This window comes from Centropristis striata, chromosome 11 (genome assembly GCF_030273125.1).
Source record: "Centropristis striata isolate RG_2023a ecotype Rhode Island chromosome 11, C.striata_1.0, whole genome shotgun sequence".
NCBI lineage: Eukaryota > Metazoa > Chordata > Actinopteri > Perciformes > Serranidae > Centropristis > Centropristis striata.
In genome coordinates this window covers 15,512,583-15,530,154 of record NC_081527.1, presented here as the reverse complement: position 1 = coordinate 15,530,154, position 17,572 = coordinate 15,512,583, and the positions used below count along the sequence as shown (strand labels likewise).

Below are 17,572 nucleotides of genomic sequence, written 5' to 3'. Positions count from 1 at the left end.
AAAGTGTGAAACTAAACTAAATATAGTTTAGATTTTAGATTATTTGAGGTATCCACCTCTTGCTTTGATGACAGCTTTGCACACTCCTGTTAATCTCTCAGTCAGATTCATGAGCTGCTCACCTGGAATGTTTTTTAATTAACAGGTGTGCCTTGTCAAGAGTTCATTTGTGGAATTTGTGTTTGAGACCATCAAAGCAAAAGGATCTAAATTATACAACATATTATTTTGTTTATGACTGGTTGTGTATATTTAGGATGAGGTCAATACACACTTATGTTAAAATTGCTATAATTTTATTGTCCTGATTTAAAAAACAAAACATTCTATTGCCAAATAATTAAATCAGATACTACATGACTCAGCTGATTGGATTATTCCAAAATGAAAAGGTAAATATTTCAATGTGTCCCGCAAGTGAAATTGAGCTGTAAGTGACTCTATATGTCATAAACAATTAAAGTAGTAGTTACATAACATCCACCTGTTTTTATATTACATGTAGGAAAATTAGCAAATCACCTGTTTCATGAAGAAGAAATAAAACGGTAGCCAGACAGTTCACTGTGCCATTTTTTCATCTTGAGCAATGCTCAACTTTAATGTTCATTTCTTTCTGCATACTAATAAATTAAATGTCATTGTCGCTTTTAATTTTCCAGCTCAATCAGCAACTCCAGGTAATATCCACAGCACCACCTCACTCCTCTAGTGCAACTCACCTGCCTCAGTTTCAACCCCACAATAATCAGCAGCATCACTTTCACATTTCTCAGTTGCATCCACCCATGCATCAAACATGGTCAACACAGTGATCCTTTCCAGCCTTTCCCTGGACTCCAGGCAGCCACAAAACATCTCACAGACTCCCTCAATCAGACTCTCAGATAAAACTACTACTACTACTCTCTTTTCTACCTCTTAGACAAATGCTTGATTACTGTTTGTTAGATAATCATGACTTTGTATGTCACCAGAGTGATAAATTATGAGTTATTAGTCGGAGTTGATCTTGTTGAGAGTTGTGCTGTGTGCTTCAGGCTGTGCAGGTCCACCTAAGCTGTGTTGCCCTGGTAGAAACGACAGCTGTAGCAGGACGAGTTGTCATTGTGATGACCACTGCGAGACTGCTGGCGACTGCTGTCCGGACTACACATCAACTTGCACACAATGTAAGTGACTCTCACTTAAACACCAAAAAATAGGAAGTTAGGGTAAAAACAGACTAATGACACCTGAGCTTCAAGTGAACATGAACAGTATTGAATCCAAGAAAGGGTGTCATGTAATTTAAATCATGTGACTTTGGGGATGTGACGTCATTAATGGGGGCGGGACAATTGTTAAACAGGCAGTACCTCTAGTGAAGTCAACCCAGAGGCCAATGAGATAGGAATTAAATGAATCTACGAGGCAATAATATTGTGAAAATGTGTTAAAGATTGTTTTGTTTTTTTCAAGATTTTTTTTTAAAGAACAGGGTTCAAAATCGTGTCATTATTGGCCAGCTAGCTAGCTATATTAGCCTACTGCTTTGCATACCAGCTACTTAAATAGTTAAATCATAGCAATCGCTTTTAGTCACACAGACATCAAATATACCATAGCATTTTTATTTACATACCAGTTATGTGTAAAAAAAAAATTATAATTTTAATAACCAACTTTTCACTAAAGATATTCCTAAATAAAATGGAAAAGCAGAGAGACCTGCACAAAAGTTCAAATTGAAAAAAGCTCTCCACCTCATTCTAAGCCATGCTACACTGTTATGTTAGCTTAGGATTGTAGATTGGGATGAGGTTTTGGTTTACAGTGCCATAATAGAGCTCTCTTTCTTCTTGACTACAGCGAGCACTACTCCACCCCCAACGACAACCAGCACAACAAGCAGCAGTACTACATCTATCACAACTATCACTACCCTTATGACAACTTTAACATCTACAGTCTCTGACACTACAACACCTACCACGACAGGCAGCCCTGCAGCATCTACACTGGTGGAAGTGACAACAACTCCAGCATCTACAGTCTCTGATACAACGTCAACCAGCCAAACAAGCAGCAGTACTACATCTATCACAACATCATCATCCACAGTCTCACCAACAACATCACCCAATACAATATCTGCAATATTGAACATGAGCACAACGTCCTCCATGGTCTCTACTGCTACAGCAACCAACCAAACAAGCAGCAATATATCTGCACCACGAGATAACGGCACAACTTTATTAGTGTCTGCAACAACAGCACCAAGCACAACAAACAGCAGCAATACTACCCTTGTGACAACTTTAACATCCACAGTCTCTGATACTACAACACCTACCACGACAGGCAGCCCTGCAGCATCTACACTGGTGGAAGTGACAACAACTTCAGCATCTACAGTCTCTGATACAACGTCAACCAGCCAAACAAGCAGCAGTACATCTACACCGACAGATATCATCCCGTCTTCATCAGCCTCAGTCTCTTCAACAACAGCACCAAGTACAACAAGCAGCACTACTGCATCATCAGATGTGACCACAGTGTTTACTACAGCAACCAGTCAAAGAAGCAGCACTATATCTACACCATTAGATGACCTCACAACTTCAGCATCCACAGTCTCCACAGCTACAGGTTTGTCATGATCATCTCCACTGAAAAAATGCACGGTTGAACATAGCAACCTTTAATTGTTAAGTATGACTTTTTATACTTTGCATCAGGGTCTGAGCCAACAATGACTCTCTGTGACTGACTGTTTCCTTGTCCTTATAGCAGGAAAAAGACTGGCAGACACCAGTTCAACTCCAGATGCTAGTAGTGTCACATCTTCACCAGCAGATGGGAGCCAATCTGGATCCACCACCAGCTCAGGTAAAGGTACATACAGTCACATGGACTTTGGGGTTTCAGTTATGATTTTAACAGAACCCTTTCTTCCTGCAGATACCCAAACAGTGACTGTTCACCTTAAAGTCTCTGCTTCGTCCTATGATAAGGAAAATGAAGCTGTGATTTTAGAGGCTTTATCCAATGTAAGTACAAACAACCTTTATGTACAAATCTATAGTCACAATATTGCACGCTCCCCTATCACTCACTGTCTTGTCTCTCTCACAGTTTATATCTCAGACTCTTATTGAGCAGAATTGTGAGGATTGCACTGCAACAATCAAATCCATCAAACCCACCTAAGAAAGGACTAAAATTTGTTTCAGTCAGTGGATGCATCAGTGTGTAAACAGGCAGCAATATTCTCAGAAACAACAACATCAGCAGTCAGTGCCTATTTAAAACTGTGGGTAATAAAATGACATAAAAACACATTTATTCAGCACTATGTGTTGAGAGTTAACTGTTAGAGCAGACTGAGCAACCCAAAACGAGGATGATGAGCCAAAGTTTAATTATGCTGGCAGTGGTGGTTCTGGCCCATTTAAACCGCAGGGGCCAGTTAAATTAACTCTGAAACAAAGCGCTCATTTTATCAGTTGGGTGGTTTAGAAGCCAAGTCAGCAGGTCATCTCAATAGGGTATAGGGTAAGACAATGTGTCATTTAAAAAGTAAAAAGAGTTGTAGTAATATTCCATTCTAGTGTAATCTAACAAATTAACAATTCTTTTCATTTTTTGATTACTCGCTGATGTCTAAATTAATGGATTTGGTCCAAAATGTGATGACAATTTATCAATGCCTAAGGGGACATCCAACTAACAATCCAATACCGAAAGATATGCAGTTGATTTTCATAGAAGGCTATGAAAAGCAGATGGAAAATCCCATTTAAGAAGCTGAAATCAGATAATTTTGCCATTTTTATTCTTTAAAAAATGACTGAAGAAAGTTTTCGATCGACTAAAAGTTGCAGCTCTACACGCCAACCCCAAAATATCTTAGATACCTCTCACACACACACACACACACACACACGTGCATAAACACACACACACACACACAAACACACGCACACACTTAACTATCTATTAGCATACAAAATGATATGCAGTAAAGCTTATGGTTTTACACAGATATCACAACTGAATACTTAAATCATTGATAGATGAAAAAGTTTATGTTCACATTAAAAAACCAAGGCATGTATTAAATATATGACTTTATGACTTGCACAGTCTGTAGTTGTATGCTGCTTAGGAAAATAAAAAAATATTAAATCTCTGTTGTTCCTGGAGTCATACAGCAAGGCACAGTACAGAATGTATTAATATAACAACCACAACATCAGAAAGCACACAACAGCTTCAATGCCAAAACAATGTAAACATAAGTTACATTTAACAACTGCAAAGGGATTTAAATACCCACAGAAAGACATAAACCTCCAGATAGCGGTAAGCAAAAACACAGATAGACAGTCACAGGATAAATTTGACTTACTTTATCTGACGTCCAGTCATTGACGTGAAGTGGTCTTTATCCATGTAACGTTCAATGTCCCACTGTTGCACTAGTTGCTGTGATGGTCATTCAGTTTGTTTGTCAACAGAAGTCCTCATATCTTCTCTCCATTGCTGCAACCGTCGGTAACCTCAACTAGAATAGCATTAGAAAAAAGCTAATTGTTTAATTTGTGCTGGTAAATGTTGATTATTTTATGTTAACTTTCTTTCCACTGCCGTGAGGCCAGAGTGCGACTCGCTTGCATCACAGTACAATTCAATTTACTTTCCAGAAATATGTCAACTGTTTCGCAGTTACCGCTACTGAAGTTATAAACTGAACAATCAGTTTATTTGATATTAACATGATGTATCAGACTGCAGGCTCCACGCTCACAGCCACTAACAGGGTGCAGTACCACCTACCAGCCACTACTACGTGGGGGCGCTGTTTCACTCATTTCAGGAGATGACAAGACACTGCCACTGCGATTACTGTTTCAAGTAGTTTGGTTTGGTTAAGCTTTGGCTCTAATCAGAACTAGTCGATGCCTTTTTGTTTAACTCTAAAAATAATATCTTTACTAATATGTGTCACTGGCATGTATACTAGGTTAATTATTCTTTAGGTGTATGGAAATGTCAGTATATACACTGATTACATGGGTCCTTGGGTGTACACATGACATTATGACTCCAAATGCAATATATGTCACTGTGTAATAACTTTGGTGGAAGAAATGTTTCTGTCATTTGGTTAGAACGTGTGTTTGAATTTTGGTACATTGGAGAATTTCTAGTCAAGTCAATGGAATTATGTATTTTTCTACAGGTTGTCAGTGAAACTCATTATCTGTCAGTGAAACTGGAATAAATAAAAACAAAAACAGCAAACAAAAAACTACGACAACAGCATAGTTTTTTTTTTGGTAGATCATGTGATCATTCAGGAGCATAGACCACTCTTGGCCACTCTGACCATTCAGTCATACAGGTTTGTACTGTTCTTCCTGTTCCTGATATGTTTGTTGCCTCTCCATAATGATGAATAAAATCGCTCAAATTAGGAACACTTGAATAAAGCATTCACTATGAAATATGTCAGTGTCATCGCATGCCATTTTTTTATGAAAAATCTCACAAAAATAAAGCCTGTTGGTATCTGATTTACAGATTTAACTTATAACAAAGACGTTAATTAAAATTTGACGAAATTATGAAAACTCAAACTAAGAGACAAAAAAATTGCAGTTGTGTTTAGGTAGGACAGAACAAATACATAAATACAAGCATATATTAAAAGGCAATTAAAAATATTTTAACTTAAAGCAGTGTTTTCTGTGATCTTGCACAACACAAGCAGGATGCACTGTATGTTTTTATAAATTATCGGTCCTGATGGTGGTTTACCACATCGTTAACATTCAGTGTTAATCAGTTTGAGGAAATATCTGTGATGGAATGTAAACCTTTCTTCCTGAACACAGTTTTCATTACTGCACTGCTAAATGGATCCAGTACAACACAAAACAGTACAACATTTGCACCAGTAGATGGCAGCAAAACCACAGCATGGACAGTCTTTTTCCTCTGCACCTTGCACCAAAGAAACATCAAGAGATGACTTGAGCATAAAAAGTCTCTACAACTACAGATAATTGTATGCTGATGCTCTTTGTGAGGCCATCAAACTGTTGAGAATGTAAATGAATGAAATAAATAACCCCAAAATGCATTAATCATCATATGAATAGGGGAGGGGGGCTGATAACATGAGGGGGGTGAGGTCATTTCATGTGTGTGTGTGTGGGTGTATGTGTGTGTGTGTGGGGGGGGGGGGTATCACACAAGGTCATGCATCATCATGCGCACACAAAAGTGACTTGTATATACTACTAACATGCACTGTGGTTACACTTGGGTCGCCATTTGTCTAATCATTTCAGTCAACTGCATTCTTGGCATATCTAGAGTGTTCATTCTTATCATTAGGGAAAAACCCTTTACACAACTAGTTGTGTTTCTACTTCCTTGTAGACAGGAGGGTTATTGTTGTCTTGTTTGACAAGATAAATAAGCCTTGGTTACATTCAGAAGCCACACACAGTCATGGATCGGATCGGATTGTGCTTCTTTCTCCTGTTGAGGTTGCTACCTCTCCATGATGGTAAGTGAAACATTATCACATTCAATTTATTACAGTTTAATAAAGGAAAGTCATGGCACATTTATCTCATAATGCAGAAATGTGTTTAAGTTATATGTATTTACTGTAGGATACACAGTTACAGTGAGGTTGATACGCACTTATTTTAATAATGAAAAAAATGTGTTGTCCTGATTTAAAAAAACAAAACAATCGATTGTCAAATGATTAAATCATTTAAATACAACATTACTCAGCAGATTAGATTATCCAAATATGAAAAGGTAAATATTTCAATGTGTCCCGCAAGTGCAATTCGGCTGTAAATGACTATGTCATAAATAATTAAAGTAGTAGTTAAATAACATCCACCTGTTTTTATATTACATGTTGGTCAGAGGTCATTCATCAGTGCTTAATGTACTGACTTTGATGTGAAAATTACCTCCATAAAGTGGGACTAAGAATTATTTAAAAAAGATACTAATCCAGGTTTTACCTAAATTAAGAAAAGGGGCTTAACCATGTTAAGGTTGGGGGTATGTGACACCATTATTATGAAAACTGATATGCACCTAAATATAAAACAGAAATTATCCAAGTCTATTTCTATCCTTTACAAAACAAGAGATCTACTGAATAAGAACTGCCTTCATTTGCTGTACTTTTCACTTGTGTTGCCTTATATGACATACTGTGTTGAAATTTGGGGAAATGCATATAAAACAAACCTAGATCCAATAATTAAACTGCAGAAAAGAGCTATCAGGATAATAAATGAAGTTGGATACCGGGATTCTACAAATCAGCTTTTTATAAGATCACACACATTAAAATTTCAGGACAATGTATATTCAAAAACATTAGAAATTATGTTTCGAGTGGTAAACATGTCAATTCCTGTTTGTATTCAAAAAATGTTTAAATTAAGGCAGGGGATTTATAATTTAAGGGGGTTGCTAATGTTTGAAACTCACAAAATCAGAACTAATCTCAAATATAGATGTGTGTCAGTTTTGGGTGTAAAATTATGGAATGGACTAAATGATGAAATAAAGATGTGTAATTCTATGTTAGTTTTCAAGGAGACTTTAAAATCTAAAATTATCAAGGGTTACAATGACATTTGATTGAATTTGATTTTTCAGTTTAAGGTATCATGTGTTTTGTAACAATGTGAATTACTCAGTGAATGTAATGTATATAATGTAATGTATATGCATGTAGATGGTACAGGAGAGGCAAAAATAAGCCTTGGGGCTTCAGCCTATTCCTTTTTCGGTTGCTGTCTGATGGATTCTTTTGTAAAAACATGATTTTATTTTGTTGTCTTCGTTTTTTTGTTTTTGTAACCGAAATAAAGCATTCATTCATTCGTTCATTCATTCATATGGGGACAAAAAAATAAGGAAAAGTCTGCATACATGTGGAGAAAGTTGGCAAAAAATGTCAAATCATCTCTTTCATGAAGAATAAATAAAACAGTAACCAGACAGTTCATTGTGCCATTTTTCATTTTGAGCAGTGCTCAACTTAAATGTGTATTTCTTTCTGCATACTAATAAATGCAATGTCATTGTTGCTTTTATTTTTCCAGCTCAATCAATAACTCCAACAGGTAATATCCACAGCACAACCTCACTCCTCTAGTGCAACTCACCTGCCTCAGTTTCAACCCCACAATAATCAGCAGCATCACTTTCACATTTCTCAGTTGCATCCACCCATGCATCAAACAATGTCAACACAGTGATCCTTTCCAGCCTTTCCCTGGACTCCAGGCAGCCACAAAACATCTCACAGACTCCCTCAATCAGACTCTCAGTTAAGGAAAATACATTTTAGCATAATCTTGAGTAAAATGACCAGTTTTCATGCAAGTATACTTGAATATCTCTGCTAATCACATACACATAGCACACTGCTTACTGCAGGGCTGCTGAGGCCACGCCCCCTACATGCACTGTGCATTCCTCCATCACGTGCACTGATGATTTCTAGAACCACACTTTTTAGCCCAGAGCACAAGACTATTGAAGCCACACATTTGAGCCCATGGCGTACATTAAGTTACATTTTAACATTTTGAATGGAGGATTTGGGATTATTTTACTCAATGTTTGATGGGTGGGGTTGGGGGGAGTATTTAACTCAACAAGAAAAGTAAGAACTGATTGTTCAACAGAATAATTGAAACTTGATAAGCTTAAAAATAAATCTTTTAAAATTACATGTTTTTTCATTTTCATCTTCCACAACGTCGTCCTCCATGGTCTCTACTGCTACAGCAACCAACCAAACAAGCAGCAGTACATCTGCACAACCAGATAACAGCACAACTCCATTAGTATCTGCAACAACAGCACCAAGCACAACAAACAGCAGCAATACTACCCTTATGACAACTTTAACATCCACAGTCTCTGATGCTACAACACCTACCACGACAGGCAGCCCTGCAGCATCTACACTGGTGGAAGTGACAACAACTTCAGCATCTACAGTCTCTGATACAACGTCAACCAGCCAAACAAGCAGCAGTACATCTACACCGACAGATATCATCCCGTCTTCATCAGCCTCAGTCTCTTCAACAACAGCACCAAGTACAACAAGCAGCACTACTGCATCATCAGATGTGACCACAGTGTTTACTACAGCAACCAGTCAAAGAAGCAGCACTATATCTACACCATTAGATGACCTCACAACTTCAGCATCCACGGTCTCCACAGCTACAGGTTTGTCATGATCATCTCCACTGAAAAAGTGCACTGTTGAAAATGTATTAGCAAGCTTTATTTGTTAAGTATGACTTTTTATACTTTGCATCAGGGTCTGAGCCAACAATGACTCTCAGTTACATTTGCGCACCTACTAACTGTTTTCTTGTCCTCATAGCATGAAAAACACCTTTTAGTCAGTCACATGGACTGGTATTTCGTTTATGATTTTAACAGAGCCCTTTCTTCCTGCAGATACCCAAACAGTGACTGTTCACCTTAAAGTTTCTGTTTTATCCTATAATAACAAAAATGAAGGTGTGATTTTAGAATCACAGATGTCCTAGAATGGCCTACATGAAGTTACATTTTAACATTTTGAATGGAGGATTTCAGATTATTTTACTTAATGTTTGATGGGTGGGGTTGGGGGGAGTATTTAACTCAACAAGAAAAGTAAGAACTGATTGTTCAACAGAATAATTGAAACTTGATAAGGTTCTGCTTAAAAATAAATCTTTAGAAATTACATGTTTTTTCATTTTCATCTTCCACAATGTCGTCCTCCATGGTCTCTACTGCTACAGCAACCAACCAAACAAGCAGCAGTCCATCTGCACCAGCAGATAACAGCACAACTCCATTAGCACCAAGCACAACAAACAGCAGCAATACTACCACAGTCTTCACAGCTACAGGTTTGTCATGATGATCTCCACTGAAATAATGCACTGTTGAACATGTATTAGCAAGCTTTATTTGTTAAGTAGTAGTTAAATAACATCCACCATTAAATGTTGGTCTGAGGTCATTCATCAGTGCTAATTGTACTGACCCTGGTGTGAAAATTACCTCCATACAGTGGGACTAAGAATTTAAAAAAAAAAACTAATCAAGATAAAACTACCACTACTCTCTTTTCTACCTCTTAGACAAATGTTTGATTACTGTTTGTTAGATAATCATGACTTTGTAAGTCACCAGAGTGATAAATTAAGAGTTATAAAACTGAGTTGATCTTGTTGAGAGTTGTGCTGTGTGCTTCAGGCTGTGCAGGTCCACCTAAGCTGTGTTGCTTTGGTTTAAACTCCACCTGTCACAGGACGAATTGTTTCTGTGATGAGGCCTGCGTGAGTTTGGGTGACTGCTGTGTGGACTACACATCAACTTGCCCACAACGTAAGTGAGAGTGAACACAAAACATAGGAAGTCAGGGGAAAAACTGACTAATGACAGCTGAGCTTCAATGCATTCCCCTCTTCCTCTACAAAATTAAAGTGAACATGAATGATATTGAATTCAAGCAAGGATGTCAATAAATTCAAATCATATGACTTTGGCGATGTAAAGTCATCAATGGGGGCAGGAGAAGTCAATGCACAGGCCAATGAGATATTAATTAGATCAATTCATGTTAAGGTTAACAAACAATTTTTATCAAATTGTTTGTTATGGATTTATCTATTAAATGAGGCAATAGTATTGTGAACATGTGTTTAGGATTGTTAGTTTTGTTTTTCAAGCGACCATTAGTTGGGACTAATGGGACACTTAAGGAAAGGTTGTTTTCTAAAGTGGGACGGCATGTTTTGAGTAATATGATCCCATCATATACGTCATTCAACTGAGAAAATATATGCATTTAGAATAATGAATTGCCCCTCAACGATGTTTGGACTTGTAATGCAGAGAGGTATTTTTGTTAATATCAGGGTTCAAAATCTTAACAAATTGGCAGTTAGCTAGCTATATTAGCCTATTGCTTTGCTAAATAGCTACTTCAATAGCTAAGTTGTAGCAATCGCTTTTAGTCACACAAACATCACATTTTTAAAGTTAGAAACTTTTCATGGGAATTAACAGGAATTTATGGGAATAAACGCTAATAAATCTGCGAATTTCAAAAAATTGAAGGTTGGAACCTAAATATAGTTGAGGAAAATATATTTTACCATAATCTTGACTAAAACAACCAGATTTCATTCAAGGACACTTGAATATCTCTGCTATTCCTCAAGCACATAGCACACTGCTTACTGCAGGGCTACTGAGGCCACGCCCCCTATAGAGACCACGCCCCCTTCATGGACTGTGCATTCCTCCAACACATGCATAGATGATTTCTAGAACTCTGGACCACCCTTCTGAGCCCGGACAAGTCTATTGAAGCCACACATTTGAGCCCATGACATACATGTTAACATTTTGACTGGGACTTTTGGGGGTATTTGGGGTTGTTTTACTTAAGGTTTGATGGGTGAGGATGAGTATTTCACTCAACAAGAAAGGAAAGAACTGATCCTTCAATAGAATAATTGAAACTTGATGAATTTCTGCTTAAAAAGAAATCTGTTGAAATAACATGTTTTTTCATTTTCATCTTCCAAAACGTCATCCTCCATGGTCTCTACTGCTACAGCAACCAACCAAACAAGCAGCAGTACATCTGCACCAGCAGATAACAGCACAACTCCATTAGTATCTGCAACAACAGCACCAAGCACAACAAACAGCAGCAATACTACCCTTATGACAACTTTAACATCCACAGTCTCTGATACTACAACACCTACCACGACAGGCAGCCCTGCAGCATCTACACTGGTGGAAGTGACAACAACTTCAGCATCTACAGTCTCTGATACAACGTCAACCAGCCAAACAAGCAGCAGTACATCTACACCGACAGATATCATCCCGTCTTCATCAGCCTCAGTCTCTTCAACAACAGCACCAAGTACAACAAGCAGCACTACTGCATCATCAGATGTGACCACAGTGTTTACTACAGCAACTAGTCAAAGAAGCAGCACTATATCTACACCATTAGATGACCTCACAACCTCAGCATCCACGGTCTCCACAGCTACAGGTTTGTCATGATCATCTCCACTGAAAAAATGCACTGTTGAAAATGATTTAGCAAACTTTATTTGTTAAGTATGATTTTTCATACTTTGCATCAGGGTCTGAGCCAACAATGACTCTCACTTACATTTGCACACCTACTAACTGTTTCCTTGTCCTCATAGCAGGAAAAACACTGGCAGACACCAGTTCAACTCCAGATGCTAGTAGTGTCACATCTTCACCAGCAGATGGGAGCCAATCTGAATCCACCACCAGCTCAGGTAAAGGTACATACAGTCACATGGACTTTGGGGTTTCAGTTATGATTTTAACAGAGCCCTTTCTTCCTGCAGATACCCAAACAGTGACTGTTCACCTTAAAGTCTATGCTTCGTCCTATGATAACGAAAATGAAGCTGTGATTTTAGAGGCTTTATCCAATGTAAGTACAAACAACCAAAGTACAAATCTATAGTCACAATATTGCACGCTCCCCTATCACTCACTGTCTTGTCTCTCTCACAGTTTATATCTCAGACTCTTATCGAGCAGAATTGTGAGGACTGCACTGCAACAATCAAATCCATCAAACTCACCCGGGAAAAGGTCTAATTAGACCAAAAACAGGTCGAGTGCCAGTGAAACTGGAATAAATCATCACAAAAAGAACAAGTAAAAAACTACAAGAACAGCATTGAAAAAGCATAGTTGTAAAAATACTGCAGTTTCTGTGAATTGTTTTCACAGGGGACACAAACCCTATTCTCCTGGGTGAACGTCTGCAGTTAGTTCGACCCAAGAGTTGGGAGAGAGCTGAATATCACATAGATGCAAGGATGACACATACACTAAAAATACCCAGTGAAGGTTTTCTACCACGAGAAGGAACATTACTGTACACAAGAAAAACAGAAAGAATTAATAGTGATTTCCTTTTGCTCCAAACCTGAAGCTCCTAAATATAACTTGGCCTAAACATGACCACTGGCAATGATGTCCAGTGTTCTTTTCCTCCAGCTTTTTGCTGTATATCATAGAAAGTATAACAAAATAGTTCTTTACTGCACCCACATTGTTCTGGGATTTTGCATTGTTTCAAAGATCTGATGTCCAGTTTTCAAGTTAATTTTAGGAACCAAACGTTCCTCTGAAATCTCACTTTTCTGAACAAATCTTTTGACAATATATCAGACTCGACTGTGTGTTTCACTGCCAAACACACTATTGATTCAAAGATTCTGTTCTCACAGCTGTGCATACACTGTATGATAATATTGATAATGCATTTCAATAAATTGATTATTTATCACTATCTGATACTGTCAGAAAAAAGCTCAATGTGCAATAAATGATAATACAAAATGTTGCTTGCACTTGCTCATCATATATATCTGAATAGCAGTGCTTTGTTAGGTTTTCTATTGACTCTTCCCTGTTCTAATAAACATGCACTTGTTTCGCCTTTTGTCTAGTCATTTTAGTCTCACGTGTATCGACAACTGCATTCCTGACATATTGACATATTGCAGTTCTTATCATTAGGGAAAAACTGTTACTTCTGAAACATGATAGTATTATGTCAAGTCCATAGACTGTATACAAATAATAATAATAATAATAATAATCCTCTTTTCTATCTATATAACGTAAAATATAACTTTATTGACTCGTTCCTGTGGATACTGGATCCCGTGGAGATTGCTCTGCTTCTCTCCTGGTGACAGCTCGCCTTGTCAGTGACCTGTCAATCAAAGCTAGTCACGCCCCAAATCATACGATTCTTTATCTTCTATTTTCTTCTAAATGGGGCCATTATTAGAACTATTGACATCAAATTGTCTTGAAGATATTTTTTTACTAGCGATTGAGACCATAGTGTTTTTTTTTCTGAGGTAATAAATCAAGTGAGAAGTTTTCAAATTTTGCACTGAAATGAATGGGCAGATTTTTTTTGCAGCCAAACTTAGCACCCCCTGCTGGAATTCTCGTTAGATTGCAGGCTTAAAGCACTTCCTGGTTGGCCTCCATGCTCAGACACAAATATTGCCGCCTGGTTAAATTAAGGTATGCTTTTCCAGTTTTTCCTGTAAATAAATGGGTTGTTGTTGTTGGCAGCCGTGTGCCTTGGTTTGACTCAGCAGCCACACACAGTCATGGATCGTATCGTATTGTGCTTCTTTCTCCTGTTGAGGTTGCTACCTCTCTATGATGGTAAGTGAAACATTATCACATTTCATTTTTAACAATTTAATAAAAGAAAGTCATGACACATTTATCTCATAATGCAGAAATGTGTTTAAGTGACATCGGGGCAGATCTAGAAAAATATTTATGGGGTGGCAAGGGGGAGGCAGACATTTTTGAAGAGTGGCAAGATATGGCAGACGTATATATACTGAATTTAATCAGTTATCACAGTCTGATGACAAATAGTACACACTACAAAAGGGAACGGGCTGCCATTTACAAACTCATACAGACAAACTTAATCTTATGCAATCAATGTCTTGCATTTGAGGTTTCATGTGAAACAGTTCATATTAGGAATATGTGACCATAAAATGTGATCTCACTTAATAGGAGATAGAACTATGGTAACACTACTGTAGGTGGGGCGTTATCACAGGAAAGGCATTAAGGTAAGACACAGGTGTTGAGTGGCAGATATGTGAGAGGAGAAGTAAATAGTTTTTGGCAAGAAGAAACTATCAAAAGAAAAACTTACGATTGAAGACCTATGAACTGAGCTGTACTAAGGTGAGCAGAAATACACTGGAAATAAATGGGTCAAGGCAGTCAAACAAGGTTCTGGACATCACTTTTATTGTTCACTCAGAACACACATTCTTCCAATTTGTCCCTCAGTCTTTTTTGGCAAATGAATTACACTCCAAAAAGACAAAAAATGTGCAGGGAGGTGGAGAGAGTCTGTAAACATGTCTGTACAAAAGGAACACTTACACTGAGTATGACACACAAAGCGAGAACAGAGAGAAATGATTTATGAGCACTGGATAATTGACACTATATATTATACAATAGTTCCTACCACAGTCCATGGACATGCACATAATAATAATAATAATAATAATAATAATAATAATAAGGTTAAGTGGTGACTTTAGATTGCCGGTAGGTGTGAATGCGAATGGTTGTTTGTCTCTATGTGCCTTTAGCTGTGAATAAATACATGAAAATTCATGAAGATTGGGCACTTCTGGAAAAGTTTTTTATTTTTGGCAGGGTGTTAGGTATGGGCCTAAGGTTTTTAAAAATCCATGGATACAAGTTGGGGCGGCCCCCCTAGTGGCAGTTATCCATAAAATCCAAAATGGCCCCCACCGAAAATAACACAAAAAAAACAATACATACTTAAACACCATGTATTTCTTCAAATACTTTTTGTCACTTTCACATTTCTCAGTTGCATCGCAGTCTCTTCAACAACAGCACCGAGTACAACAAGCAGCACTACTGCATCATCAGATGTGACCACAGTGTTTACTACAGCAACCAGTCAAAGAAGCAGCACTATATCTACACCATTAGATGACCTCACAACTTCAGCATCCACGGTCTCCACAGCTACAGGTTTGTCATGATCATCTCCACTGAAAAAGTGCACTGTTGAACATGTATTAGCAAGCTTTAATTGTTAAGTATGACTTTTTATACTTTGCATCAGGGTCTGAGCCAACAATGACTCTCAGTTACATTTGCGCACCTACTAACTGTTTTCTTGTCCTCATAGCAGGAAAAACACCTTTTAGTCAGTCACATGGACTGGTATTTCGTTTCTGATTTTAACAGAACCCTTTCTTCCTGCAGATACCCAACATTCATTTGCACACCTACTAACAGTTTCCTTGTCCTCATAGCAGGAAAAAGACTGGCAGACACCAGTTCAACTCCAGATGCTAGTAGTGTTACATCTTCACCAGCAGATGGGAGCCAATCTGGATCCACCACCAGCTCAGGTAAAGGTACAGTAACATGGACTTTGGGGTTACAGTTATGATTTTAACAGAGCCCTTTCTTCCTGCAGATACCCAAACAGTGACTGTTCACCTTAAAGTCTCTGCTTCATCCTATGATAAGGAAAATGAAGCTGTGATTTTAGAGGCTTTATCCAATGTAAGTACAAATAACCTTTATGTACAAATCTATAGTCACAATATTGCACGCTCCCCTATCACTCACTGTCTTGTCTCTCTCACAGTTTATATCTCAGACTCTTATTGAGCAGAATTGTGAGGATTGCACTGCAACAATCAAATCCATCAAACCCACCTAAGAAAGGACTAAAATATGTTTCAGTCAGTCAGTGGATGCATCAGTGTGTAAACAGGCAGCAATATTCTCAGAAACAACAACATCAGCAGTCAGTGCCTATTTAAAACTGTGGGTAATAAAATGACATAAAAACACATTTATTCAGCACAATGTGTTGAGAGTTAACTGTTAGAGCAGACTGAGCAACCCAAAACGAGGATGATGAGCCAAAGTTTAATTATGCTGGCAGTGGTGGTTCTGGCCCATTCACACCGCAGGGGCCAGTTAAATTAACTCTGAAACAAAGCGCTCATTTTATCAGTTGGGTGGTTTAGAAGCCAAGTCAGCAGGTCATCTCAATAGGGTATAGGGTAAGACAATGTGTCATTTAAAAAATAAAAAGAGTTGTAGTAATATTCCATTCTAGTGTAATCTAACAAATTAACAATTCTTTTCATTTTTTGATTAATCCGGTGATGTCTAAATGAATGGATTTGGTCCAAAATGTGATCACAATTTATCAGTGCCTAAGGGGACATTTTCAAATATCTTGTTTTGTCCAACTAACAATCCAATACCGAAAGATATGCAGTTGATTTACATAGGCTATAAAAAGCAGGTGGAAAATCCCATTTAACAAGCTGAAATCAGATAATTTTGCCATTTTTATTCTTTAAAAAATGACTGAAGAAAGTTTTCGATCGACTAAAAGTTGCAGCTCTACACGCCAACCCCAAAATACCTTAGATACCTCTCACACACACACACACACACACACACACACGTGCATAAACACACACACACACACTTAACTATCTATTAGCATACAAAATGATATGCAGTAAAGCTTATGGTTTTACACAGATATCACAACTGAATACTTAAATCATTGATAGATGAAAAAGTTTATGTTCACATTAAAAAACCAAGGCATGTATTAAATATATGACTTTATGACTTGCACAGTCTGTAGTTGTATGCTGCTTAGGAAAATAAAAAAATATTAAATCTCTGTTGTTCCTGGAGTCATACAGCAAGGCACAGTACAGAATGTATTAATATAACAACCACAACATCAGAAAGCACACAACAGCTTCAATGCCAAAACAATGTAAACATAAGTTACATTTAACAACTGCAAAGGGATTTAAATACCCACAGAAAGACATAAACCTCCAGA

General features: G+C 37.7%; 1 protein-coding gene across 1 annotated transcript; it reads left to right on the top strand.

Moving 5' to 3' along the window:
* The first annotated feature begins 9,921 nt into the window (after positions 1-9,921).
* LOC131980810 (uncharacterized) lies at positions 9,922-13,558 on the top strand. Its single transcript, XM_059345114.1, has 6 exons — positions 9,922-9,968; positions 10,318-10,449; positions 11,690-12,142; positions 12,303-12,401; positions 12,474-12,562; positions 12,646-13,558. Exons 3-6 carry the CDS (start codon positions 11,800-11,802, stop codon positions 12,730-12,732), a joined length of 618 nt encoding a protein of 205 aa, XP_059201097.1. The 5' UTR covers positions 9,922-9,968; positions 10,318-10,449; positions 11,690-11,799; the 3' UTR covers positions 12,733-13,558.
* The last annotated feature ends 4,014 nt before the right edge of the window (positions 13,559-17,572 follow it).